Source organism: Xenopus laevis, chromosome 6L (assembly GCF_017654675.1).
Source record: "Xenopus laevis strain J_2021 chromosome 6L, Xenopus_laevis_v10.1, whole genome shotgun sequence".
Taxonomy (NCBI): domain Eukaryota; kingdom Metazoa; phylum Chordata; class Amphibia; order Anura; family Pipidae; genus Xenopus; species Xenopus laevis.
The window spans coordinates 138,668,714-138,696,687 of record NC_054381.1 but is presented as its reverse complement, the minus strand read 5'-3'; the positions used below and the strand labels follow the sequence as shown (position 1 = coordinate 138,696,687).

General features: G+C 40.4%; 1 protein-coding gene across 3 annotated transcripts in view; it reads left to right on the top strand.

The window, feature by feature from the left end:
- The window catches only part of vps13b.L (vacuolar protein sorting 13 homolog B L homeolog), a 591,067-nt gene that overhangs the window by 373,183 nt on the left and 189,910 nt on the right, over window positions 1-27,974 (top strand). For 2 of the 3 annotated variants that reach the window (XM_018268144.1, XM_018268145.1), the window contains exons 31-33: window positions 9,308-9,511; window positions 22,907-23,033; window positions 25,172-25,315. In XM_018268144.1, the coding sequence (XP_018123633.1) occupies window positions 9,308-9,511; window positions 22,907-23,033; window positions 25,172-25,315 (475 nt within the window). Of the gene's footprint in view, window positions 1-9,307; window positions 9,512-22,906; window positions 23,034-25,171; window positions 25,316-25,646; window positions 25,946-27,974 lie in introns of those variants that run through there. The other variant, XM_018268146.2, reaches the window with a different exon arrangement.

The following is a 27,974-nucleotide window of genomic DNA, read 5'->3' as shown; positions in this document are numbered from 1 at the left end:
GCCCCAACAGCTTCAGATCTGTCTCCCCCTAATATTATCCCAGTATGTACCTTTGATCTTTGTCTCTTTTAGACAATAACTAGTCTGACATTTATAGGTGTTGGTGCACATGTAGCCTCGCCTCACCTATGTTATATGTGTATTTTCTGATTTTTGTAAAATAAATTTTGATCATCAGTCCTTCAAAATAGAGACAGATTAGGCAGTTTTGTGCTGGCACGCATTGAAGAGAATTAAAAGCAAAAGAGGCCCATGTGGCTGAGGCCAGAAAAGAAGGCATTCCTTGGACTCCTGAATGCTTCTGTTTTCAAGAAACACCTTCAATTTGAAACATGTAAAAGAAGAGAAAACAGAATATTCCAGCTGGGACAAGAGCTAAACTTGCAATATTTCCCTGCTTGACCTCATCATTTCTCAGTACATAAATTTGCCCAAACCCAGATGCTCGAGTGTAGGAAGCGATTTTGTGAGCAATGCTGTGCACGTTAAAGGTGTAGAAGTCGGTTGGCAGCAATATGTATTAAGGAGGCCTTTTGGGGCTGCCCTGTGCTGCTGGTTGTGTAAATAAGTGAAAATAGTGAATTAGGCAAAATAAAAGGCACTTTACTGTCTGGACTATAATATAGCTTTTGAAATCAGCATTTGTTCAGGGCTGACTCCAATAATCCAAGAGTCTGAAGATTTCGGGGAGTCACCCAGCAACAAATCGCCTCTTCTTCGGACTACTAATCTCCCCAAAAAGAAAAGCTAGAATCTAAATGGCCGGCGGAATGGCACTCGGAGCACTTCGTTTTCCGAAACACCCGAACTTGCCTTACGTGGAAATGTCGGGCAACTTCAGAAACAAACAAAAAAAATAGAAAACAAAGCACTCCCAAGTGCCATCCCGCAAGCGATGTACATTCTAGCTGGCTGGAAGGTAGTTTGCGTCTGAAGAAAATGCAATTAGTCGTCGGGCGACTTAATCTCCCCTGTGTGTCTCTGCCCTAAAGGGGGACAATCAGCATTTGTTCAGGGCAAAGAGTGCTTTCAATAGCAATCACATTTACAAATAACTGTAAAATTAACTAACATGTAGACTGATTGTATCTTGGAACCTTGCTTACAATGACATTTTCAGTATTTTTTTTTAGTATGCAAATTGTTGTAAGGTCTGAGCATTGGGTGATCACAGGGGATGTGTTTCATTCCTTTATTCCACACCTGTCCTATTTATTGTGTTTTTATTGAACAAAGGTGTATACAGGTTTATGCAGCACTGGCCCTTTACAATACATAAGAGGAAACAGCTCCGAAGAAACGCCCTTTATTGCTCCTCTGGAGTCATCTATAACTGGATTCATATTTTCAATCCTATGTTACAGTCCGCAAAGCCAAGTGTGCTGAAAATGGTTATTTTTGAAATCTCTCTTCCTTTTCATAAATACAAATTGTCAAAGCTCAGGCACTACCGCCTCTCTAAACTCCAAACACCTTTGTGTCACTCAGTGATGCTGAAAATTGATTTCAGTTTCCAAGATGAGTGAATGCAAAACTTGGATTAAATCCCTGAGTTTATGGACCGTATCAAGAAACCATAAAAACTTCAAATTTTTGGATTTTATTTATGTACATGAATCCCAACTGTTATAACCACGGTCACAAATGTTTAATGCATCAGAAGCCACACAGTTTCATTATCAGCAGACTAAAGTTAGCCATACAGGGGCAGATTTTAGCTGGTGGTTCCGCACATTTAGTCGAGTTGACAGTTTATCTCCTCATGTATGGGGCATTCCAATGGGTCCACCCAACCAATATCTAGCTGAGAATCGGGCAGATATTGACTAGACTGTTTAAAAATCTAGCAATCACCACTTCAGCTTGTTGGTGCATTCCTCACTCCAATGGCCTCTATCGCTGCCATTGTGAACCTCAAGGTGGGCATATCAAGGAAACGGCAAACAAACTGGTCTTTCAATTTAAGGCCAGCTTTACACCAATTGGAGCATTTGTGATAATTTGGAAATTCTTCTATATTCACCAGTGATTTTTGTGTATGAAAAATGTTGCGAGTTGTCCCTGGATGTTGCCTAACATTTAAAAAGAATGTTGTTATCCCAACTAGAGGTGTTGTATTTCAAATATGTTGAAATAAAAACACCCAGATTTCCTCTTGTCACTTGCTGTTGACAATGTTTTTCCCCCCTAGGTGAGGGCACCACTGATCCTTCCTCAACCAGGATTCCCTCAGACTCTGGCATTGACCACTTGCTGGTATCAGTTTGGCGACAGGATAAGATACCATATATACTCGAGTATAAGCCGTCCCGAGTATAAGCCGAGGTACCTAATTTTACCTCCAAAAACTGGGAAAGCTTATTGACTCGAGTATAAGCCTAGGGTGAGAAATGCAGCAGCTTCTGGTAAGTTTCAATCAAAAAATTGAGGGTTTCTGCTCCCATTGGCGACTATTCTTGGAGACTATTCTTGGACGCCGGCGAATATTCTTGGAGACTATTCTTGGACGCCGGCGACTATTCTTAGGCGCCGGCGACCGTTTTTGCGCTTGACCCGAGTATAAGCCGAGGTGGAGTTTTTTAGCATATTTTGGGGGCTGAAAAACTCAGCTTATACTCGAGTATATACGGTATTGCAGTTTCCCCTTATTTTAGGCATTGTTTTTGCTTATTTGAAGTTCCTTTAGAAGTCATTGGGGAAGGCCCTGGTCCGATCTGACTGAAGGAGAGAGACTTCCCTTGTCAGTAAGATAACGATTGCCTAAAAGCCTAAGTATCCCCATTTTTACTGCAGTACTTAGTGGTTTTCAAACATAAGCAGAAAACATTTTATTTGGAAGATCATTTCCTTTTATCACGTCGCCTTTTTACATACACGTTGTTATTCAGTGTTATAATATTGAACAGATTTGAGCAACACTTTTAAGTCCTGGCATATGTATCCAAGCAGATGCCAGGTTTAGTTTTAAGAACGCGTTTGGTTAGAGGCTTTAATGAAAAAAATGCATTTTGAGGGAGAATTTGAGAGTTTGAAGGCAGCAGGAGTGACCGACCCCGCTTGGTAATGCATTCCTTAGAGAGGGAGCAGCCTGGGAGAAATCTTGTAAATGTGAAGATTTAATAAGTGGACAAGAGAGACTGGGGTCATTTGAGGATCAAATGAGAATACTTGGTGAGAAGATAGGAGATGTAGGTCACATGTTGTGTTATTGAGAATTTGTCTGTAAGTTTGAAGGAAACAAGAAGTGATTTTTAAGTTATATTAAGATTGACAGAAAATAAGGATCCATAAGTGAGATACATGTGCCTTTAATCCTATGGGATAGAAGTTGCGGGAGACTTATTGACTGTGATGTTTTTGCACCATGCAGATTTTGTTTATGGTCAGCAACAACAGAGGAAAAGCACTAGGAACCACACGTTTAAATGACCTTAAAGTCTGCTAACAATGAATTCAAGCATCGGGACAAACAAATAAAATGCTACATCATATTGGATTAGTAAGGATACAGCTATACATATGTCTATATATGTCTTTAGTACGACACAGCCTCCTAGCGTAAGTGTTCCTAAAATGTTGCATCAAGGTTAGGGCAAAAAGGAGCCAAAGATGCACCACAGACTCCCAGTGTCCTTGGCAGCACACCACAGCTTGCAGTATCCCCAATAGATCCAACTGCCTCTCAATGTTTTCATGAGTACACAACAACACTGCTTCCTCAGCTTACTGCCCTCAGCCCCTAATTATAGCCTCTCAATGTACCATCTGCACTTCACAAGTCTCCGGTGTCCCCAACAAGACTTCACAGCCTTTATTGTCTTCACAACAACTTCCATAAGTCCAAGACACACAGTTTTGAGGTGGTGCTCCCCTTTAAGTAGTGTAATGGATGTGTAAGCAGGGTCGGACTGGAGCATTGGGGGCCACCAGGTTCCAAACTTTTAGGGCACATGCGCGGACGCACGCTCAGCGCCACGCATCATTGCTTTCTTTTGGGGGCCGGCTGATCGGGGGAAGTGGGTCTGGCCCGGGCCTACTGGGTTTTTACCCATTGTCCCACCGGCCGTGTCCGACCCTGGATGTAAGGAGATTTAAGATTTATTTGTCCCCCACGCCTCTTGTTGCTGACTATCTCCCCTTCCTCATAGATTGTAATTTCTTTCAGACAGGGACCTCATTCCAACTGTGTAGTTTATATTAATGGTACACATTGTTGGAGCATGGCACATTTGTACCTTGCAGCTGTAATTACTATGGAACTGGGGTGAAAATGCTGCATCATGGTATCTTAAAACTCAGACATTCGGACTCCAAAAACTTTCAAGGCAATTGTGTCTGATTTAAGTCGAAGCACACAAAAAAATTGTGCTCTTTTTAACACTGTCCACAATTGCTCCAGGCACATCTCCACCTTGTAGCTACAATTATGGAATTATAGTAAAAGAACATTGCAGTGTGCATAAAAAACATGGCAACGTGCACCCAAAATTGCATTCTACACTATGGAATCTTAAATTAGCCCTTTAATCTCAGTGTCTGGAGCAGAGCTTCTTGTGGATGTCTTTGGAGAGAACTCAATGCTACTTAAGTTTGTTCTGGTGCAGTAAGCTGATACCTTTTTAGCAATAACATCCAAAGACCTTGCCTTTTATTGACTCAAGACTTTCCTTATTGCTGTCTACATGCACAATTCAACATATGGTACGCTTGCTTCTCGTTGGAGCAATCTAGTCTGTAAAGTCATGCCTGATGACAAGTTGGCCAGGTGAGCCCAGAGAATGGGTTTCACCCACCGAGAAATAAACATTTCCAACGAAAAGTATATAGTTGAATGCAATTCAGTGGTTAGCACTGCTGCCTTTCAGTCCTGTGATTCTAGGTTCAGTTCCTGCCAGCACTGTATTCTATTTGCGTGGGTTTCTTCCTAAATTCCAAAACATACAGGCAGGTTCACTGGCTCCTGATAAAACTAAGAATAGTGTATTTAAGGATTTGTTGTGCTACGTCTGGCGAGAGGTGTATCTGAGGGTAACTTGCAGCAATTTCTGTTATCAATTAAAAGGCAATGTTGCTTCAGAAATATCTCAAGGAGGCAGGGTGGTCTGCCCTATTAGTTTATCAAGACATGAAGAAAACAAGTCTGCCATAGATATTTCATCTGTGCATGTGCTCTTTACTTTAAATATATCTGGGGTTTGAAATGATTTATATCTGTCTACTTTTAAAATAGTATTCAAACTATTTTTAAGAGTTTTGGAGCTTTGTCAGTATCACAGATAGTTGTTAAGCTGCAGCTTTTGCAATAACAGGGAAGATTGCCAGAAGAGAAAAAAAATATGATTGTCTAGACGGCTTGAGCTCTTCATCTATAAGCACTGAATGTCCAGTAGATCTTTGTTCGGGATCAAAGTAGGTTTATCCAGATGTTAATGCTCCTGTTGGACAGGGATGCTCTTGTGTATGTCAGTTATTGGTTCTCACAACAAATAAAGTGTTACACCCCCTTTGCACATGCAAATAAAAATTGTGATCAGATTAAAATGGCAAATGCAGCAAATTCAATCAATACTGTACACCAACAAGACCTCCATACTCACAGTAACATAGTAAGTTTGGTTGAAAAAAGACATGTCCATCAAGTTCAACCTTTTATGTCTATATATAACCTGCCTAACTGCCAGTTGATCCAGAGGAAGGCAAAAACCCTATCTGAAGCCTCTCCGAAAATGAAAGTGTTTTAAAGTTATGAAAATATCATGTACTGTTGCCCTGCACTCGTAAAAGTGATGTGTTTGCTTCAGAAACACTACTATAGTTCATATAAACAAGTTGCTTGTGTAGCAATGGCGGAGATTGAAAAAAAGCCTATATGGCACAGGTTAAATAGTGGATAACAGATAACACCATTATATTCTTCAGAGCTTATCTGCTGTGTAACCTGAGCCTTTTTTATATTCTTTAAATGGCTGCCCTCATTGCTACAGAGCAGCTTATTTATATAAACAATAGTAGTGTTTCTGAAGCAAACACACCAGTTTTATCAGTGCAGGGTAACACTGCATTATATTTTTATTATTTTAAAGCATTTTCAATTTTTTGATGTTGCTGTTCCTTTAAAGCTATCTAATTTAAAGCCTGTACAACTGATCCAGGGAGAAATTCCATATCTTCCCAGCTCTCACTTTAACTGTTGTAGCACACATAAAGATTTGGGGGAGATTAGTCGCCCAGAGACAAATCTCCCATACTTCGGGCGACTCCCCAAAATATAATGCCTTCCTGCCGACAAGAATACAAATCGCCGGTGGGATAGCATACATTTCTGAAGTTGCCTCATGAGGAAACTTCCGGCAACTTCGGAAATCCAAAGCAATTCGTATGCCATCCGGCCGGTGATTTGTATTCTTGCCGACGGGAAGGCATTTCGGGGAGATTCGTGGCCTGAACAAGAGAAAATTTGTCGATGGACGACTAATCTCCCCTGGTGTACTTATATAGACCTTTCTGATAAAGCTTACTTAGATGAAACCTTTCATTCTCCTTTAATAGCAATTTAACTTACAATGTCTGTTGTAGTGAAAACAACTGGGCTGGCAGAAATTTTTCTGGACCCTCTTATAATTTTGATGGGAGGATAATGGAATCCCTTGTAAAAAAACAAACAAAAAAAAAAACCAAAGTAACAGTGACTGATGTTTTTGGTGGAAACAGTCCACCAGGGCCTCATCAGATTTGCCAAAGACCCTTGAAATTTGGGAAACACTGGGTTAAAATGAAGGAAGGACAAAATAAATTGCATTCTGTTCCAGTCTTATTAGAGAAGTGCTATTTTATTGTATAATGAGTGTAAATAATTATTTCCCATCATGCCGTGGAATGAGCGCAATTCAAATTATTCAATAAAGTAGAATTTCTTTGCCCAAAATGTCATTAAATCATTTTGTTTTGGATAATATTTCCAGAGATATACATTAACATTTATTTGGATTAGCCAAAAGCAAATAAGTACGTTCAAGTACGACCTGATGTCACTCATTTCTCTGCAATATAAGTGAACGCATGTGAATCTATAAAACAGCCATGGTAAGGGAAATAAATGACATCACGGAGGCCTCTGGGGAGAAGCCGTAAAAGAGAGAATTAAGCTTTAAATGTGCCTAGTAATATTTAGATACAGGCCATTAATTGCATATAGTGTAGGTTAAGTGCCCATGTGAGGCTCTAGAGTACAGCTGCAACTATCAGAGAAAAAGTCAAATAATTTCCATCAAATTCCTGCTTCTTTTCTGCCTCTAGGGAGTCCCACCAAACTGGGAATTTGCGATCGAAAATATATTTCCTTCTTCAAATAAATGTTATTTGGCATTGAGCCTGGATAAGCAAATCTATATTAAATCTTGACCAAGCCTGTGTAACCTGTAGGTTATGGTGCCTAATCATTCAGAGAAATGCTGCATTGAGGATAACATCCAAGTACAAGATTGTGAAAAATGGATGTGTGTGTGTATATGAGATAAAATATCTCCTTCTGATACAGAACAATGAATAAGCTGCAAGATATAGCCTTATACCGAATGCTTAATGATTTAACCTGTGTTACATGACTAGGGATATACAAATCCATCATTTCTGGATTCAGCTGAATAATATATAGTAAACACTGTAGTAGATTGCATCCACAATTGCCATATTCTGATGTCACATAAACCTACAGGAATTTAAAAAAATAATAATAATATTAGGCATTACTGTATATTTTATGGTACTTAGATGGAAGGGTGGTGAGACCCAGAGGTGTGAGAACAATATAACCTAAAATCTGAGTATAAAATCCATATGGATACTCCACACATTTATGTAGAACTTTGCCTTGGAGTAGTGGATCAGCAGCATATTTTGCCATGATGACAATAAATCAGGTGTGAGTTTACTTACCCTCTTCAAGTTCAACATGCTTCATTTTGTAATCTTTGGATTGTTTGAACTCTACTCGATCATCTTGTGCTGCATTTACTGATTCACTTTAACATTAAACTCATACTTACCTGATAAAGCAGGGGTCCCCAACCTTTTCCACCCGTGAGCAACATTTAGATGTAAAACCAGTTGGGGAGCAACACAAGCGTATGCCAAATAAGGGTTGTGATTAATTATTTGTAGCCTCTATGGCATTACACCGGGTTTTTATGCAACCAAAACTTGCCTGGAATTAAAAATAAGCACCTGCATTGAGGCCACTGGGAGCAACATCCAAGGGGTTAGGGAGCAACATGTTGCTCACAAGCTACTGGTTGGGGATCACTGTGATAAAGTAACCTTCATTAAATATTATCCCAAGGGAAACCATCAGGTGCAAAGCAATCCACACCTCCATCACCCACTAGGCACAATCACCCAGGCAGGCAGTAACAGGACTCATGAGGGCCTGGACACACCAGGACTACTTCCAGAGTCCTGCCAACCCATTCTGACCATTGCAACAATGTTGCCAGGGTCAGACTGGGCTGGCAGGACTCTTGAAGAAGTCCCAGTGTGTCCAGCCCTCAGGGGTCCTGTTACTGCCTGCCTGGGTGATTGTGCCCAGTACAGAGACTACATAGCTGAGTTTTTTTATTTACATTATTTGGGATGAGATGTTCCCTTGTGAAGTAATTTGTAATAATAAAGCAATAAAAATAACTTTCAAATTTAAGGCTGGGCGTTTTATTCCTTACAGACTAACAATACTTTTACAAGTCTTTTATAAGTACTTCTAAACACAAGATGTTTCTATGGGGTATGACAGTTTTACTGCCTTAATGGAACTTTGGGCTTGTTAGAAATATATAAATTGCCTCCAAATGAGCTCGGAGAGTTTAAAATACCCACAATACCATCTGTTGTTCAGGCACTGTTCTTTTGGGGTTAGCCATGGGAAATGTGCAGAGTATTGATAGCTGTTTTCTCTGTCCTGTATCACATGTCTTGTTTTCAGCTCACGTAGTTGAGAATCACCTTTCATTATAATAGGCAGCCAAAAAGTGGGTCACTCTCTCCCTCCAAAAAATGGGGAGGAGAACGGGCTTCTGCCACTTTGTTCTTGACAGTTTATCATCTGTAAAACCAACTGTAAATTGATCGGTCTGCTGACAGTTTGTATGCGTTGTATAGTACCAGGACTCATTGGGCCCAAAATATTCTATATTCAGTCAGTAACCACTATATAACATGAAATTATGAAAATAAAGATACACATGATTTGCTGTTGTTTTCCACCACACATACAGCCTGAATGTTTTTTTAAGCTTTATCTCTTTCTTTACTCCAGGCGTGCTTTGAACATAGGAATTCTTAGAGATCCTGGATCAGAAGTGGAAGACCGGCAGTACCAGGTAGACCTTCAGTCTATAAACATTGGCACTGCACAGTGGGATCAGCTGAAACCAGAGAAGGAGAGTAACAATGGAGGACTACTGAGCGAGGGGGACAGAGGCACTCAGAATCCGGCTTTGGAGTGGAACATGGCTAGCAAGTAAGACTTTGTTCTCAGTATATAGACTTCCGCTGAAACTCTGATCACCTTTAAGTTAATATTTAGTGCAGGCAAAGGCTGTCTCCCATAGACTCCATTTTATCCAAAATATCCACATTTTTATAAACAATTTCCTTTTTCTCTGTAATAATAAAACAGCACCTTGTTCACACGTCCTCAGGGCTTGCGCTCTTCCACGCATGCACACTCACGCATACTCGGCGGGGGGCGACGTAGTTGGCTGGGTTACCTAGGGCGCCCGGCTGACTTGGCCCGGCACTGGTACCCAGTAACATGTATCATATACAGGTATAGGATCCGTTATCCGTAAACCCGTTATTCAGAATGCTTCGAAAAGGCTGTCTCCCATAGACTCCATTTTATCCAAATAATCCAAATTTTTAAAAATGATTTCCTTTTTCTCTGTAATCCAAACTAGGGTATAATTAATCCTTATTGGAGGCAAAACCAGCCTATTGGGTTTATTTAATGTTTACATGTTTTTTTAGTAGACTTTAAAGGAATTGTTCAGTGTAAAATTAAAAACTGCGTAAATAGATAGGCGGTGCAAAATATACTAATATAGTTAGTTAGCCAAAAATGTAATGTATAAAGGCTGGAGTGACTGGATGTGTAACATAATGCTTTGCATCTCTTTTGATTTCCACTGATTGGTTACCAGGCAGTAACCAATCAGCGACTAGAGGGGGGACACATGGGTCATAACTGTTGCTTTTGAATCTGAGCTGAATGCTGAGGATAAATTACAAACTCACTGAACAGTTATGTCCCATGTGGCCCCCTTCAAGTCACTGACTAACCTTAGATATTGAGGTGAAAAGCAGGAAGTAGTGTTCTGTTATGTTACAGTAGACATCCAGTCACTCCAGCCTTTATACATTACATTTTTGGCTAACTTACTATAAACATTTTTTATTTTGCACAGCCTATCTGTTTACACAGTTTTATTTTTATACTGAACTGTTGGGCCTAACACCATGGCAGTGACTGATTTTTGTGCAGCCATGCTGCATGCATCTAAGTTAACTGCTAACTAACAATGCAAGCATGTAGATGTAATATGTGACTAGTGGCCCGACCACTAAAAGATAGGTGACTATAGAATGGAACTACAAGAGCTTTGGTACCCTGAGAATTTTGTTTTTCAAAATTTCTGCCATAAAAACATTATTATGGATATTATTAACCAGACCCCGCCATGAAGCCTGGATACGATTGTGTCAAACTGACATGGTGTTAGGCCCAAAATAACTTTAAACTATAGCTCTGATATTTGAGGACTTAAAGGATGACTAAACCCTAAAAATGAATGGTTAAAAATGCCATATTTTATATACTAAGCTTATTGCAACAGCCTAAAGTTTCAGCTTGTCAATAGCAGCAATGATCCTGGACTTCAAACTTGTCACAGGGGGTCACCATCTTGGAAAGTGTCTGTGACACTCACATGCTCAGTGGGCTCTGAGCAGCTGTTGAGAAGCTAAGCTTAGGGGTCGTCACTAATTATCCAGCAGAAAATGAGGCTGGTCTGTAATATAAGCTGATGCTACAGGGCTGATTATTAAATTCTGATGCTAGTTGCACTGGTTTCTGTGCTGCCATGTAGTAATTATCCATATTAATTACTGATCAGCCTTATATTGTGACATTTCTATTCTATGTGTACTGTATATTGTGAGTGGGTCCCTAAGCTCCGAAAACTGACAGCAGCACAGAGCATGTGCAGTGAATCAGCAGAAAATAAGATGGGGAGCTACTGGGGCATCTTTGGAGACACAGATCTTTACTGCTAAAGGGCTGTGGTTGTCTTGGGCTGGTACAGAAGCACAAAACATAATGTACAACATTTCTAGCTACTTCTTTAGTTAAACTTTATTTCTCCTTTAAGTGGCATTTTGCTTTGTGCTAAACAGAATGCAATTTGGCATAGCTCCGTTGTGATAGCGACACTCAATTTGAAGCATCTGGTATCATTTTACTGCACAACCGCAGTTCTGTTTCTCCCTTCCTGATGTAATTAGTTGTAGCGGATTGATAGCAATTAATGACAAATTCACCCAGTGGCATTCCTACAGTAAATGAGACTTCAGCTGGAATTCAAATGCTGCTTTATACAAGTAACTGTGAGTGTTCCTGCATGTCCCATGTCAACGATAGGCCGCTCCGTCTCTGCAGATTGTGGCAGAATATTATGTGCCCGCGTCGGAGGTCTGGAATCGCTGCTACGAGCCCCGGCAGCACAAAAGCCAAATTATACTACCTGACTAGCAAAATGCTCTCTTGGCATAATAAACGTTAATAACACATCCTCGCCAGCCAATCTGAATATTAGGGCAATTGAAATTTCCATCGTGTAAGCCGAACGGAACCTTCCAAATACAATTGTTGTGTTATTCGACTCAGGTTTTAAGAGTGGAAAGTAATATCGTTTGTTTAAAATGGCCTAGATGTGACTATTAACACCCACATGTAATGGGCTGCTGATTATTTGTTTTAGCGCTAACAAATGTTCCAATCAATAGAGCGAGATTATCTGGAAGAACATTAGCACAAAGCAAAGGTTTACATTGCAGCCTTGACTCATGCCTTGTGTATACATCGGGCCCGTTATGTTTATTCCAAGTGCCCGCTGAAAATGATCGAATAATGTAAAACATTCCAGAATACATTATCTTCCCCACAATGAGAGGCTTTCTGGGCTGCAATCTATAACTTACACTTTTTAGCAAAACAAACCACAGGTGGGCTTCTTTACTACGGGCTCACCATTAAACAAGAGACGGCAAGTGGAGCTCCTACTTATCTTGCGCCCACCGTTAGATGAATCTGGGGCGGCCGTTATAGGACGACAGATTAAATATACCAAACAGGCTTCTGCTTTCAAGTGTTATCTGAAAAAGGGAAAACATTCGATAGAGAACAAAGTCATCTGGGAGTGTGTTTGGCCGAGTTGCTTGATCATGTGTGCATGAATGTTTACACGGACATGCTAAGCTGGAAAGCCAGACAAATTGTTAATAGCTAGGCCTTCATCATCATCATCCTCCTCCTCATGGGTCCTCCATCACAATGTTATCGCCTTGAAGCTCCCTCAGTTATTTAGGCTTACACTGTATCTGCCCTCCATAGACTGATGCACGCCAGACTGGGTAATGTGATCCTCTGTTTCCCCCACTTACTGCAAATTGCTCTGTGCAAGAGTCATTATATAAACCTGCTGCTACCACAGCCCTCAATGGCCGGCCTGTCTCTCGCCAGATGTTGTCTGACTGCAACTCCCAGCATCCCTGCTGAGCAATTTACAGATTGCATGCGCCTGTTGCACACGCTGGTGCTGCATATTACTATAATCACTTACATATTTACGGCAATAACCATTTGGGGCACGACACACTGTACATAATTATTATGCATCGGATTATGAGATCTTGCAGATCCACGACGGATGAACTGCAGCTCCTATCAGCCTCTGAAAGCTACTTCCAGCAACAACAAAAAAAGCGTTCTTAAAGGGGTTGTTTAACTTTGAATTAACTCTGAGAATGATGTAAAGAGTGATATTCTGAGACAATTTTCAAATGGTTTTCATTTTTTATTATTTGTGGTTTTTGAGTTATTTAACTTTTTATTCAGCAGCTCTCCAGTTTGCAATTTCAGCCATCTGGTTGCCAGGGTCTAAATTGTTTCCTTTGAGACTGGAATATGAATAGGAGAGGGCCTGAATATAAAGACGAGTAATAAAAAAGTAGCAATAACAATAAGGGACAGATTTATCAAGGGTCGAATTGAAAATTCAAATTCGAAATTCAAATTTTTTTATGGTCAAAACTGCCCCATTCGACAAAGGAGTTATTAAAATAAATTCGAGTTTTTTTCAAGATTTATCATTCTCTGGCCCTTTAAGAACTCAAATTGGAGGATTCGCCACCTAAAACCTGCCGAATTGCAATTTAAGTCAATGGAAGAGGTCCAGGGATCAATTTTGAGTTGTTTGTCCTGACATTTGAGGTTTTTTTCGGAGAAAAAACCCGAATCGAGTTTTTGAATTCGATTTGAATTAGATTCGAGTTTCCGGGCGAATTTCGAATTTATGAGAGTTTAGGGGAGTTTTTAAAAACTTTGATAAATGTTCCTCTAAATGTGTAGCCTTACAGAGCATTTGTTTTTTAGATGTCCATGACCCCCATTTGAAAGCTGGAAAGAGTCACAAGAAGAAGACAAATAATTAACAAAAAATAAATAATGAAGACCAATTGAATAGTTGCTTTGAATTGGTCATTCGATAATTTACTTAAAGTTAACTTAAGGGCAGAGACACACGCTCAGATTTGAGGAGATTTAGTCGCCGGCGATAAATTGACTCTTCTTTGGGGTGACTAATGGCTGGTGGGATGGCACTCGGAGTGCTTTGTTTTCTGAAGTTGCCCAAAGTTCCCTCGTGATGCATCTTTGGGCAATTTCCGAAAAAAAACAAGCGCACAAATTGCCATCCCACCGGTGATTTACATTCTAGCCAGTTCGAGGAGATTAGTCGCCCCAAAGAACAGGTGATTTATCGCCGGGGCGACTAAATCTCCCCGAATCTGAGCGCGTGTCTCTGCTCTAAAGATGATCCTCCCCTTTAATTTTAGGACCTGTGAAATGACGTGATGCTTTGCTATCTGGCCTCTTCCTCATTCATATTTATTATACATGTAGGGAAGTTGGGGCTCATTTGCAAACATCGCTGTGACGTGTGATATTGCTAAACATGGACCCTGAGACTAAGCCGTGTTTGAGGATCCTGTTTTAATAAACAAATGCCACGTCTATTACTTTCAAATACCTATTAATCTTGCTCCTCTAACATTTTACATGTTATTTGTTAAGTGGCTCATAGAATAAAATGTAAAATACATGTTTTTTTCAGTGGTGACACAGCCAGGTTTTTCTCTTTCTCTCCCTTCTTTAACTACTGTGCTTCCAGTTATGTCCCTTGCATGTTCCACATTAGGAATTGTGCCCCCTGCACCAGTGCTTTAGTAACCCTCCGGGGGGCACTGAGTAAGGTTTAGCCACAAGCCAGACATATTTGCACTGAAACAGAGAGAAGAGATGGAACAGAATAGGCTGTCAGAAGAAATAAAAAGCATTCAGCACAGGCCAACCCCAGATTCAATGGCCCCTCCACTGCCTGAGTCAGCCAGCCTATTTCTTCATGTCACAGTATCGGGCTACCTCATGGAGTGGAAACCCACTTTCACACTGCCCCACGTTCCAGTAGGATTTTTTTACAGGGGCATTCATTAAAAAGGGAGCCAAGGTCTTGAGATCTCTTGTTCAATAAGAACACCTGAGCTACATGCAGTAGAACCCCCAGACCAGAAAAATGGTGTAAAATCAGTGAAAAGTATAATGCATAATAAATAGGTGGGACCACAAAACAATGTAAAATAAAAACTTAAAATTAGGGGATGTAAAATGGAGGTTTCACTGTACATGTTTATTGACTGCTGAGAAAACAGTCTGGGGAATGCACATGAGCCATGCAGCAGGTGCTCATTGATAATGGTAAAGCAGTGGAATCATGGGTTGTGTTCCCTGCAACAAAAACACGCTGTTGAATTTTATTGGGAAGTTGGTGGGCCATCCAGACTGAGTCAGCAGCTTATTAGCCATTGTTTGGGAGCCCATATTCAGGAAGGTTTGATTTTCCTACCAGGGTGAGGACCACATCAGCTCATTGATGCAGTCTTCTCTAGGCATCCTTTATTATGATGGCCAAATGATCAGATTGGCCCAATGTTGCTCAAGGTGACCATATTGGGGAAAGATCCCCGTGTTTGGTGACCTTGCCAATCAACCAGACTGGGCCCTCGGGACACCGGGAAAAAACCCAGTGGGCCCTGGCCCTTATGGGACCAGACCTGCTCCCCCGAACCGCCATTCAGCTGTTGCTGTGCCAGTGACGCATCTTTCGTGTGGTGCCGCCTCTTTCGCACATGCGCGTGCTGCAGGTTTGGAGGTCGGGAGGGGCACCTGGAGAACACTAGGAGTGCCCTTCACTTTGCAGCCCCAGCAGGCCCCCAATGCTCTGGTCCAACCCAGGGCTCGTCCACCCTCTTGTTAATTTGTCTGGTATTTCTTTTATTCCAGTTTAGCCTCAAGTGTCCTTATGTAGGTGCTACATATTGCTTGGCATGGCTGTATTCCCAGTTTTGCCCTTGCTGCTTTTTACAGAACATTTGAAATTTACATTGGAGCTAGACATATTGTCAGTTTCCCAGCTGCCCCCAGTCATGTGACTTGTGCTCTGATAAACTTCAGTCACTCTTTACTGCTGTACTGCAAGTTGGAGTGATATCACCCCCTCCCTTTCCCACTCCAGCAGCCTAACAACAGAACAATGGGAAAGTAACCAGATAGCAGCTCCCTAACACAAGATAACAGCTGCCTGGTAGATCTAAGAACAGCACTCAATATTAAAATCCAGGTCCCACTGCGACACATTCAGTTACATTGAGTAGGAGAAATAACAGCCTATCAGAAAGCAGTTCCATCCTAAAGTGCTGGCTCTTTCTTTAAGCACCTGAGATGGTGCCTATACACCAATATTACAACTAAAAAATACACTTGCTGGTTTAGAAATTAAATTTATATTGTAGAGTGAATTATTTGCAGTAAGTGTAATTTAGAAATAAAAATCAAGAAAAAATTGAGCTCTCAATGGGTAATAACTGGCCAGTAAACTCAAAATCCAATAGCATTTATTATGGGATTAAAGGAAGGTTCATAAATATGCGTTTGTGTTTTATTCACTAAGCACTAAACCTTGTGCTTTGCTTGGAATGTGCCTTGTGTGTAGGGATTCAGCAATGGTCAGGCAGTAAATTATTACTGAAAGTGACCAGACAGTGATCTCTCCTCTGACATGAGGATGAGCAGTCACTAGCATGGATTGTTCTTCCCTTGCCAATTGCAGTTGTTAGAAAATAAAAAAACAGCTATTTGGCCTGGGAGTGTGACAATATATCTAACAGATGGCCGCCGTCAGCGCAGAACAGCAATGGGCTCTTGCAAATGACCATGTTATACTTCAGATCCCTATAAAGGAACAAGCAACGACAGCTCCCTGTTCATTTTCTTCCACACCCTCTCCGTTAACTCCAGTTTTTCGGCTGTTCTCCAACTTCTCCTCAGCAACAGCTGGGACCGTGGTATTCTGTGTTATGGGTAGAAGACGTTGAATGGTTTCCAGTCTCTGCTCTTTATACATTTCCCCATCTAAAAATATGATAAATACAGTTGAAACCATATGCCCGGAGTTCTATTCCTATTGCATTAGCTGGTGGGCAAATGTTGCTATATTGTGCCCATTATATGGCAGCACAACATGTTCCCATTGAATGCACATGTCTATCTGCTCTCTGCTCACCTCCTTTCCTGTAGGAACTATTCGACCTCCTGCTGAGGAACAGCCATGGAGAAAGTGATGTGCAAACCCAATGTCATTGTAATATGCTGTGAAATACACTTCTCTGCTGAAACGGAAAGGATTTCAATTTGTTTTAATCTTGCACCAGGCATTCCAAGCCATCAGGTTGAGAGTGGAATCCTATATCCAGAGCAATGAATACGGGAAGCAACTGGGGAAACTTTGCTAAAAGTCTATGGTGGCTTTGGCTTGGTACATACAGAAGCTTAAAGTGAAGCATTTCTAAATTGGCTTCTTGGGTTTTCAGTTCTCCAGTAAAGGGACAGTTCACTGTAACATTAAACTCTAACATGGTGGAGGAAGTAATATTCTGCAACTGGTCTTCATCTTTAATGGTTTTTGAACTACAACATATTTGTGCATTCCTCTCCCTCCAGCCAAAGTTTAGAGCTGTCTGTCAAGATTAGCTGTCTACATGCCGAGATCCCTGACTGATTAATGCTAAACAAACATTTTTTTTATTTTATATTACAGGAGAATGAAAGGCTAAAATTAATTAAGCTTTATCAGAAAGATCTATATAAATATACCAGTAAACCCTCAAAGTAATGCTGCTCTGAGTCCTCTGTCAAAAAAACACTGCATTTCTTTCCTTCTATTGTGTACACATGGGCTTCTGTATTCAGCATAAACCTCCAGGGCTAGGGCTTGAGCATGCCAGTTTGCTCCTCACTCCCCCCTCCCTGCTGTAATTGGAGCCCAGAACTATGAGTGAGCAGGGAGAGACTCAGACAGGAAGTGATGTCACACCAAGCTAATATGGCAGCTGCTATCCTAATTAAACAGAGAGAGCTTCTAGTACTGTTTACTCAGGTATGGTAAAGCATTCTGCAGAATAAATATAGTGTTATAGCTTGCACTATTGTGGCTAATCTATTGGCAATAAACTTTGGTAGCTTTCCTTCTCCTTTAATTATCCATCTATTCAGGTCCTGATTTTCTATGTCTCATTCCAGAGCTGGGCCAAGAGGTACCGGTGCCCAAGGCAAGTACCTCTTGTGCCCACTTTTGCCAGGCGCTTGCTCAACACAACAGCACCCCTTTCTGCCCACTACCACAACACCCCCTTTTCCACCCCAGTCCTGTGGACTACTCCTGCTCAACTTTTTAAGAACATAGAGTATGCCAGGGTCGGTGGAAGAGATAAGTATTATGCAGTCGTTTTTTAATTGCAACTCCACATTACACCCTAGACTGCTGCCTCTTCTGCCTAGTTTATTTCCTAAGGTAAACCCACCTTTACCTGCGGGCATGGCCGGAACTAGGGGTAGGCAGAGTAGGCCCCTGCCTAAGGTTCCATCATGGGGGGGGGCACACTTTTAAGTGGGATCTTTTGGTTTGCTTGACCTTTAATAGTTTTTATATTTGATAAACTGCCTGTTCTTGCCCGTGATTTGTACTGCGGGCAGAAACACTCCCCACCTCCCTCTTGGCAGCTGCTGGCAGAGGTACATATCTGTGGGCAATATCTTGGCTGCTGCTTGCACAGGTAAACAGATTATATGGGGCAATATGATGGATTTTCGTCCACTGCTGGCACAGGTGCATATTTGGGGACAATTTGATAATTTTTTGCCTGCTGCTGGCACAAGTACATATTTGGGGGCATTTTTATGGATATTTTGGCTGCTGCTGGCACAGGTACAGATTGGGGGCAATATGAGGGATTGGCTGCTGCTGGCTCAGGTACATGGGGCAATACGGTGGCTGATGGCACAGGTACACAGATGTTTAGGGCAGTATGAGGGATTTTTGGCTCCTGCTGGCACAGGTACAAATTAGGGGCAATATGATGAATTTTTTGGTTGCCGCTGGCAAAGGTACAGATTGGGGATAACAATATGATGAATGTTTTGGCTTATGCTGGCACAGGTACACATTGGGAGCAATCTAAGGTATTGACTGCCATTGGCACAGGTACAAATGGGAGCAATATGATAGGTGTTGGCACAGGTACATGAGGCAACACAATGGCTGCTGGCACAGGTACAGGGGGCAATATGAATGTTAAGGTGGAAATGTTAATGCAGGACCGGATGGGGGGCACTGATTGAAGCCCTTGTCTAGGGTGCCAAAATACCTTGGCCCGGCCCTGCCTGCGGGGATGGACAACCTGCTGGAATCCAGATGTGATTGACCTACATCTTCAGTGTGTGTAGGTGGCACATAAGGGAGATTCAGATACAGTACCAACACAAAGAGAATTTGACATAGAGAAGTAATTTGTGTTTTAGGAATTGCTAAGCTAAGTGGTATGTAGTACATTTGGATGTCTGCGTTTGTTGTGTGTAATGATGCTTGAAAAATAACAGTTTGTTAAGAAAAACAAATGGTGCACATTACTTGACAATTAGTCCCCTTGTGTTTGTGAGTCATTTTCCCATCATTAAATGCATGTGAGGGAGGTTATGTTATGGGAGATAGGGATAAGTGATTCATTGGCGGGGTGTAAAATGGTTTGGTCCTACCCTTAGGCCAAGGGAAAACCTAGGGAGTTGTCCTGCCTATTCTCAATTGTGCCTTCTTGTAATAGGATAATAGGAGGACTATGGGAGGCTATGAGTTAAGGTGGCCATACACGGGCAGATTAAAGCTGCCGATATCAGTCCTCTAGATCGATTCGGCATCTTATGTGCCGATGTGTGTGGGCTCCCAACTGGTCCTCCCGATCAAAATCAGGCCAAAAATCAGGCAGATATCGATCTGTCAAGTTTGATCTTTTTCTGCGATCCAGGACCGCATCGGCGCCCATTCGCAGCATTGTAATCCGGTTGTTCAGCCCCAGGGCCAAACGTTCAGATTCATCCGATGTCGCCCTGCTGTTAGTGGGCATATCGGGTTAAGATCCGTTTGGCCACCTTGCCAAATGAGCGCTTCTAAAAGTGTTTGGCCACCTTATGACTGAGGCCGTTGGGAGGTATGAACTTTCTGTTCAGCAACTCTCCAGTTAGCAGTTACCTGGTAGCTCGGATCAGGTAACTGCAAACTGGAGAGTTGCTGAACAGTGGTCTGCATGAGAGATTGAAATATTGATAGGTGATGGACTGAATAAAAATATAAGAAATATAAAAAGTAACTGCTCACAAAGCAATAGTTTTTTGACTGTTGGGGTCTGTTGGGGCCTATTTGAAAGCAGGAAAGATGTAGAAGAGGGCAAATTATTAAAAAAAAAGCTATGAAAAATATAAAGAATATGAATTACAAAGTTGCTATAGTATGTGTGTGTGTGTGTGTATATATATATATATATATATACATACATATATACCAATGTTTTTCAGACCAGCACTCCCTTTTATGTAAAACAAATAATCTTTTATTGTTGCATCATTATCCAACGTTATATATGTTATATATATATATATATATATATATATATATATAGATATATATATATATATAAATATATATATATATATATATATATATATATATATATATATATATATAAAAGATTATTTGTTTTACATAAAAGGGAGTGCTGGTACACATTGGTGTATATAAGATTTACCGTGCCACCCCTGCTTCTATTTAAGATTTACCTTGGAGTGCGGATACTCGTCTGGATATATATATATATATATATATATATATATATATATATATATATATATACAGTATGTATATATATGACATTCAGGGGCACATTTACGAAGGGTCGAATATCAAGGGTTAATTAACCCTCAAAGTTTTTTTTTTTTAAAGAGACAGTACTTCGTCTATCGAATAGTCGAACGATTTTTACTTTGAATTGACGGTCGAAGTAGCCTATTCGATGGTCGAAGTACCCAAAAAAAAACTTCGAAATTTGAAGTTTTTTTTACTTGAATCCTTCACTCGAGCTTAGTAAATGTGCCCCTCAGTATTAGTATATAACGTACTAAAGGTAACTTTAAGTTGAACCCCCCTTTTAAAGTAAGATTTGGAGAGATAGTTCCTATTGGCTGATAGCCCAGCTTGAAGGTCACGTAGAATGATATTCAGCTTCAATATACAGTAGGTCTATGATAAATGTCTTATCCTTAAAGTTTAGGGGGTGGCCAGTAAATGATTTAGCTCTGAGATCCAGTAGCTTCTAGTTATGCTACTGCTGAAAACCTAGTGGGTGAGCATCTCTTTATGGGACATATTACATATCTTTCCAAAACTTCCTACTGTTAATGACTGAACCCTTTGTTAATAAGTATTTCCATTACTGGCAAGCACTACATGATAATTCAATTATTGTTTGTTTTATTATACCTGCGATGTTTTTCGAGTTTCCTATTTCAAATGTGAATTAACAAACTCATGAGATTGTCCAGATTGAAAAAATTTAAGTGTAAATTTCATTTAATGAAGGATCTAACTAAATGGACTTATTTTCCCTTATTTCTTCACCCAGAAACCATATTTTTTATTAATATTATATCAATATCAATTCGTTTTTATCTAAATTGCCTTAAATTTGTATTGTTGTCAGGACATTTTTTGTGTGTGGGGGGAAGGCATAACCCTCTCCTTTCCAGGTAAAAGGCTCACCTTTGAGTTAACTTTTAGTATGATGTAGAGAGGGATATTCTGAGACAATTTGCAACTGGTTTTCTTTATTTATTATTTGTGGTTTTTGAATTATTTTGCGTTTTATTCAGCAGCTCTTCAATTTGCAAACTTAGCAGTCTGATTAACTTAGGCGAATCACCTTTTTAAAGTGGAAGTTCACCTTTAAGTTAACTTTTAGCATGTTACAGAATGGCTAATTCTAAGAAACTTTTCAAACGGCCTTTACTTTTTTGGTTGTAGTTTTTTTTTTAATTACTGCCTTTTTTATAACTCCTTCCAGCTTTTAGATGGGGGTCACTGACCCCATCTAAAAACAAATTCTCTATAAGGCTACACATTTATTGTTATTGCTACTTTTTATTACTCATCTTTCTATTCAGTCCCTCTCCTTTTCATATTCCAGTCCCTTATTCAAATCAATGCATGGTTGCTAGGGTTATTTGGACCCTAACAACCAGCTTGCTGAAATTGCCAACTGGAGAGCTGCTGAATAAAAAGTGAAATAACTTAAAAATATATATAAAAAAAAAAATGAAAAACCAGTTGTAAATTGTCTCATAAAATAATTTCTTACCTCATACTAAGGGTTAATTTAAAGGTAAACAAACCCTTTAAGGGCAGAGACCCATGCTGCTATTTCGGGAGATTAGTCGCCCAGTGACAAATCGCTTCTTCTTTGGACGATTAATCTCCCAGAACTGCCTTCCCGCCAGCTAGAATCGCTGGCGGGATGGCACTGGGATCGCTTCGGCTTTCCGAAGTCGCCCAAAGTTTCCTCGTGAGGCAACTTCAGAAAACAAAGCAGCGCGTGTCTCTGACCTGAAACTTCTTTTCAAGATGTTATTGAACTGATATTTACTCCAAGGTCTTCTGTTATGTTGCTTTTATTACCATTTAATGTTAGCTATGCATTAAACAAATAGTGAAACTCTAGTTATAAAATAGCCTCTATATGTGGGTGCTTTTGCCTTCACTAGTTCTGTCATACTCAAAGTATAGGTGGGTTCCAAAGAATGAGTCCCATGCTGTTTTATGTGGATCTCCATGACCCCTTCAATCTGGCAGCATCAGTTCTTACATTGACACTGCTTTGTATCTTTCTACATGCAAATGGTAGGGAGAATAGACTGTAAGCTCCTCAGGAGCAGGAATTGATGAATGACTAAACAAGGGGTTACATTGATTTAAAAAAAAAAAACAAAAAACAAAACTAAATGGAAGTGAGAAGCTTCCCTCTGGTTATATTGACCGTCTCTGGGTCATTTTGTTTTTTTTAACCCACCCATGAACCAGTCTATGTCTATAATCAAGAATTTGGATTTACAATTTATTGCATGCGTTTTTCTTGTGTTCCTCAGCATCAGGCGACATCAAGAACGAAGAGCAATATTAAGTCCAATACTGACGGACTGTACAGTGAGAATAACGGCAGCACCAGCAATAATCTTTACTAAAATGGTTTCACCTGAGAACTTGCAGACTGAGGTGGGTACTGAACTGATCCATAACTCACAGACTGACTCATTTCTATCCCAACTTCATATCAGTTTAAGGTTTATTCATGCAAAGCTGCTGTCCTACCTGTGGCCTCTTTTTCTGTCTGCCGTCCATCTACACGATATAGACTGGATGTTGTAGATTAACAAATCATTAGACTACTCATAACTGAGAGCAGATAGATATACAGTAAATTATATTCAAGCTCTTTATACTAGGGATGCACTGAATCCAGGATTCGTTCGGGATCGGCTAGGATTCAGACTTTTTCAGCAGGATTCGTATTCGACCGAATCCTTCTGCCCAGCCAAACTGAATCCGAATCCTAATTTGCATATGCAAAGTAAAAAAATGTTCCCCTTCCCACCCCTAATTGGCATATGCAATTAGGGTTCGAATTCGGTTTGGTATTCGGCGGAATCTTTAGCAAAGCATTCGGGGGTTCGGCTGAATCCAAAATAGTGGATTTGGTGCATCCCTAATTTTTATTTTAACTGTCATTTTGGAATTAGATCCCTTTTAAACATATCTGACTGATAACCCTGGGAATCAAGTGGATGCATACTGTGTGATATGGCGGCACTTAAAGGAGAATGAAAGTTCCAATCCAAGGGAGGTGCTAAATGTTAGGGCACCCCCCAAGGATTGTAATGATTTACCTGATACCCCAGGCTGATGTTCCTGTTAGCAGAAAACTGCCGCAGCCCAGGGCACTAGCCAGCGAGCGATTAGCCCAGGGTATTTGTTAAGTCATTACAATCCTTGGAGGTTCCCTAACAATTGGCACCCTCTTTGGATTGGAACTGTCCTCATTTAAAGATGGCCATATTCGGTTGTTCCGGTTTGATCAGCGTAGATCTGACATAATGGTAAAAATCTGCCTATTGCCCAAACGCATTTGGTCATGTATGGCTAGCGTTAGACATAACTTGAAAGGAAGAGGGTTATATCTTTATGTGTAAATGAAATTCATGTGTTTCTGATAATCTTATGCCAACGGTAATTGTAGAAGTTTTTATGCTGCTTTGATTGAGGCCTCATAGTCCATGCCTTACTGCCGGTTACATGGCAAATCTTTTTATGTTAAAGATGTGGGTATGAGTTATTTTAGCTTCATTTCATTGAGGTCAAATTGTTTTAGTTGCTTTCTCTTAATAGTATCTTTGGGGCATTGTCCATTAAAGGGATACTGTCATGGGAAAAAAATGTTTTTTTCAAAACGCATCAGTTAATAGAGCTGCTCCAGCAGAATTCTGCACTGAAATCCTTTCTCAAAAGCGCAAACAGATTTTTTTATATTTAATTTTGAAATCTGACATGGGGCTAGACATATTTCCAAGCTGCCCCCAGTCATGTGACTTGTGCTCTGATAATCTTCAGTAACTCTTTACTGCTGTACTGCAAGTTGGAGTGATCTCACCCCTCTTTCCCAGCAGCCTTACAACAGAATAATGAGAAAGTAACCAGACAGCAGCTCCCTAACACAAGATAACAGCTGCCTGGTAGATCTAAGAACAGCACTCAATAGTGAAATCCAGGTCCCACTGCTACACATTCAGTTACATTGAGTAGGAGAAACAACAGCCTGCCAGAAAGCAGTTCCATCCTAAAGTGCTGGCTCTTTCTGAAAGCACATGACCAGGCAAAATGACCTGAGATGGCGCCTACACACCAATATTACAACTAAAAAAATACACTTGCTGGTTCAGGAATTAAATTTTATATTGTAAAATGAATAATCTATAATAGCGTAATTTAGAAATAAAAACTACATCATAAAAATCATGACAGAATCCCTTTAATTCTCCAAGCAGATGGAAACAAAATGAACTGCAAATCTCCATGTTCTACAAGCCCCTTGGTAAGACTGCACTTTGTATTTAAGTGCTGGAACGGCGTGGGCATATTGAGTGGATGCATTCTTCCCAGCCAGCCTTGTTCTAGAATGGAACATAAGTATTGATTGCAAATAAAAATAACCTCTGTTTGACAGCTTTGGCACCCTTGGACAGATATTTCAGGTGTTCTTGGTTTAAAGTATGTTAACATGGATGTTTCCTGAGATTTGTTTAGTCCCCAAAGCAAGATTAAACCAAAATGACACAAGATCTATATTTTCCCTCCAGGACATTCTAGTGTGTGGCCATTCCTTGGAAGTGAATGTGACCACAAGCTTGGATTTCTTCCTGAGTGTGGCTCAAGTACAACTCCTGCAGCAGCTGGTGCAAGAGAACTTGCTTGGATTTGAACAAACAGGCCTGGCAGTCGAGGTAAGCATCGCTTCTATAATATAAAACCTATCAAACCCCCATGTGTTCCCTCAAGTGGCCAGAACATATTGGCACTTATGTATTGGAGATTATTTCTGTCCCCAACATCCTTAAGTGGAAACTATATCCTATTTATGAGTATAATTTAATTTTGTATAAATGTTCAGTGGAACACTCTGTACTGGGTTATGCAGCCTTATTTAAAAGGAGTACATTTAGTATTAAGAATGAGTTTTTGCTATTGTATTATACACCTCTGAATCAGAAGAAATGTGCATATAGATGTGACACTTTGTGCTGCCATCAAGCTCCAACTATTCCACTTCTCCAGACTGTGCAAGAGAGACAATTTTTCTCAGCACATTGCCAAAAACCCAAACATTTGATGGACCTGGCAGTTGGAGCTATGATTGGCTATCTACATCCTACTGTTCTGCTGTGAAAGGAAGTGATTGGTTTGAACACTACGCCTCTGGCTCTGAGACTTGGAATTTACACTAGTTTTATTCAACAAAGCAAGCTAAATTGTAAGGGTTTTGAAGATAATATGGAAATGTGGGAAGAATTCATTTTATCCAAAGCACAAGTTGGATGCTTTTACCAATGTAGAATGGGCTGCTGAATATAGTTCCCATTACCTTTCCTAAAGCCATGGATGGTTTTAAGGTAGAGCAGAAAGTACATTTGTCCTAGGCCCAAGCATCGTAGGTGACCCTTGAGGAAAATAAGTCACTAGAAATACAAAGAAGTTGTACTAGTTGTTCAAAGGGATATCAAACCTTCAGCCCTCCAGCTCTTGTTAAACTCTTCCTCCCTGCATCATACTAACAGCTGAAAGCATGGATTTGGGTGCCTGTATTCCTGCAGTGCTCAAGTTCATCTGTTGAAAATAATTGGATATCATTTATGGAACTTTTCTCAGAGTACCAAATGGAATTTATCCCAAACCTCACCCTTACTGCTTCTGACTAACTCTATCTAGAGCCCCAACATTTGGAATCCCACACTGAAGGAATAAAGACCAGAGGTTGAGTTCATTGACACTATATTTGCAGTTCTGCAGCAACCTCAACATCCTACAGTTACTGGGCTGGCCTGGTAGTAAAAACAGACTTGAGACAGAACTATATGTTATCAATAGATAGCAAAGAAAGGAGTACATGTAATGACTGAAATAACAATGGGGTACACAGCTTTGTATGGGCAGTGTTCCGAACTATAGTGCAAGACAAGATGTTGACCTAGAGCAGTTATTCTTATACTTTTTCAGTTCAAGTCCACCTTGCAGGTCCAAGTTTTGGTCAGGACCCTATGTAGATCTTAGCAATGTAACAGATATCATCCATACTTAATAGACTATCAAGAACAACAAATAGTTTTTTATTCCAGATTTCACCCTAATTAACCTTTCTAGTATATCTAGGAAGTCAAATAGCCGTTCTTTCCCAATCTCACTGTAACTGGCCATCAGGCTGAGCCCACCTGCCACTGCTCCTCTCCCCCAAGGTGAGCCAACCCTACAGTTGGCTTAGAGATTCATTGCTTTGCCTTGGACATTGATTTGATGGCATAGTCACTTTGTAACCTTGGCCATGTCAACTGATCTTATGGTGTCCTGGTACACTTGATGCCTCCAGAGTTGGCTACCTATAAGCCCCTATTGCAGGGTCAATTTATCAGATTGATTAAAGTTAGGGCTGCACGAAAAGCTGTATATTTACCATTTAACCTTGTATCTGTATGAATTTGGTCATCTCCTGCTAGGGTACAGACGATAAGAGAAATGTCATAGTAATAGAAATAGACAAATACAAGAGGTCCTCTGCACTCAACCCATTATCAGTTGTGGTCACAGCCTCATTGCAGCCCCACTTAATGTTTTTAAAAATTAGTGGTGAGCACAACTTTCCCTTGTTTGTAACAGTAACAGAAATACCAGCCTCTCTGGACTCACCTCACCCAGCTAGCCTGGCCCTTTCCTTTTGTAGAAAAAGCTAACTTTGAGCTGCGGAACCAAAATAAAATCTGTTCCGTGACTCTGCATCCTCCAACAAGGGAAACGTTTGTATGTCTTTATAGCTGTGTCCTTAAAGAACACGCAGGAATCCTTGTGGTTTGCAGGAAGTCTCCATTTTATGCTTTGTATGTCAGTATGTCAGCTTGTGTCTGTTCATGGAGCCCATAAATTAAATGTTCTCATCCCATAATAGAAAGCCCCATTGTTCAAATATAAGAATGTTCCTCTTGCATCCTTTGTTCCCCAGATTCTACAGGCTAAAATAAATCATATGTGAAGAAAAATAGGATTCCTTTGTGTAAGCAAGGCCTTAAAGACGCAGACATTATTTTCTACGCTCAGCTTGAGTCGTTTCACCTTGTCATTACCGCCATTAATCACAGAACGGTTTATACTCCTGTATGAAAAGCATGGCACTATTTAACATATTGTAATCTAAATTGTAGTCCGTTTTTATAAACATTTCATGTAAACACGTATATACATCTAGCCAGCATATTTCTTAGCAGGAAACGGCTTATTGCAATTATTTCATGAAATAATGGTTAAACTCGATTTAGCTTTAACAATGGCGCCATTATCTTCCCGTGCCGTTTGTTTGCTTTCCAGAGAATTATATTTACAGAATATTTTCGTTTACTA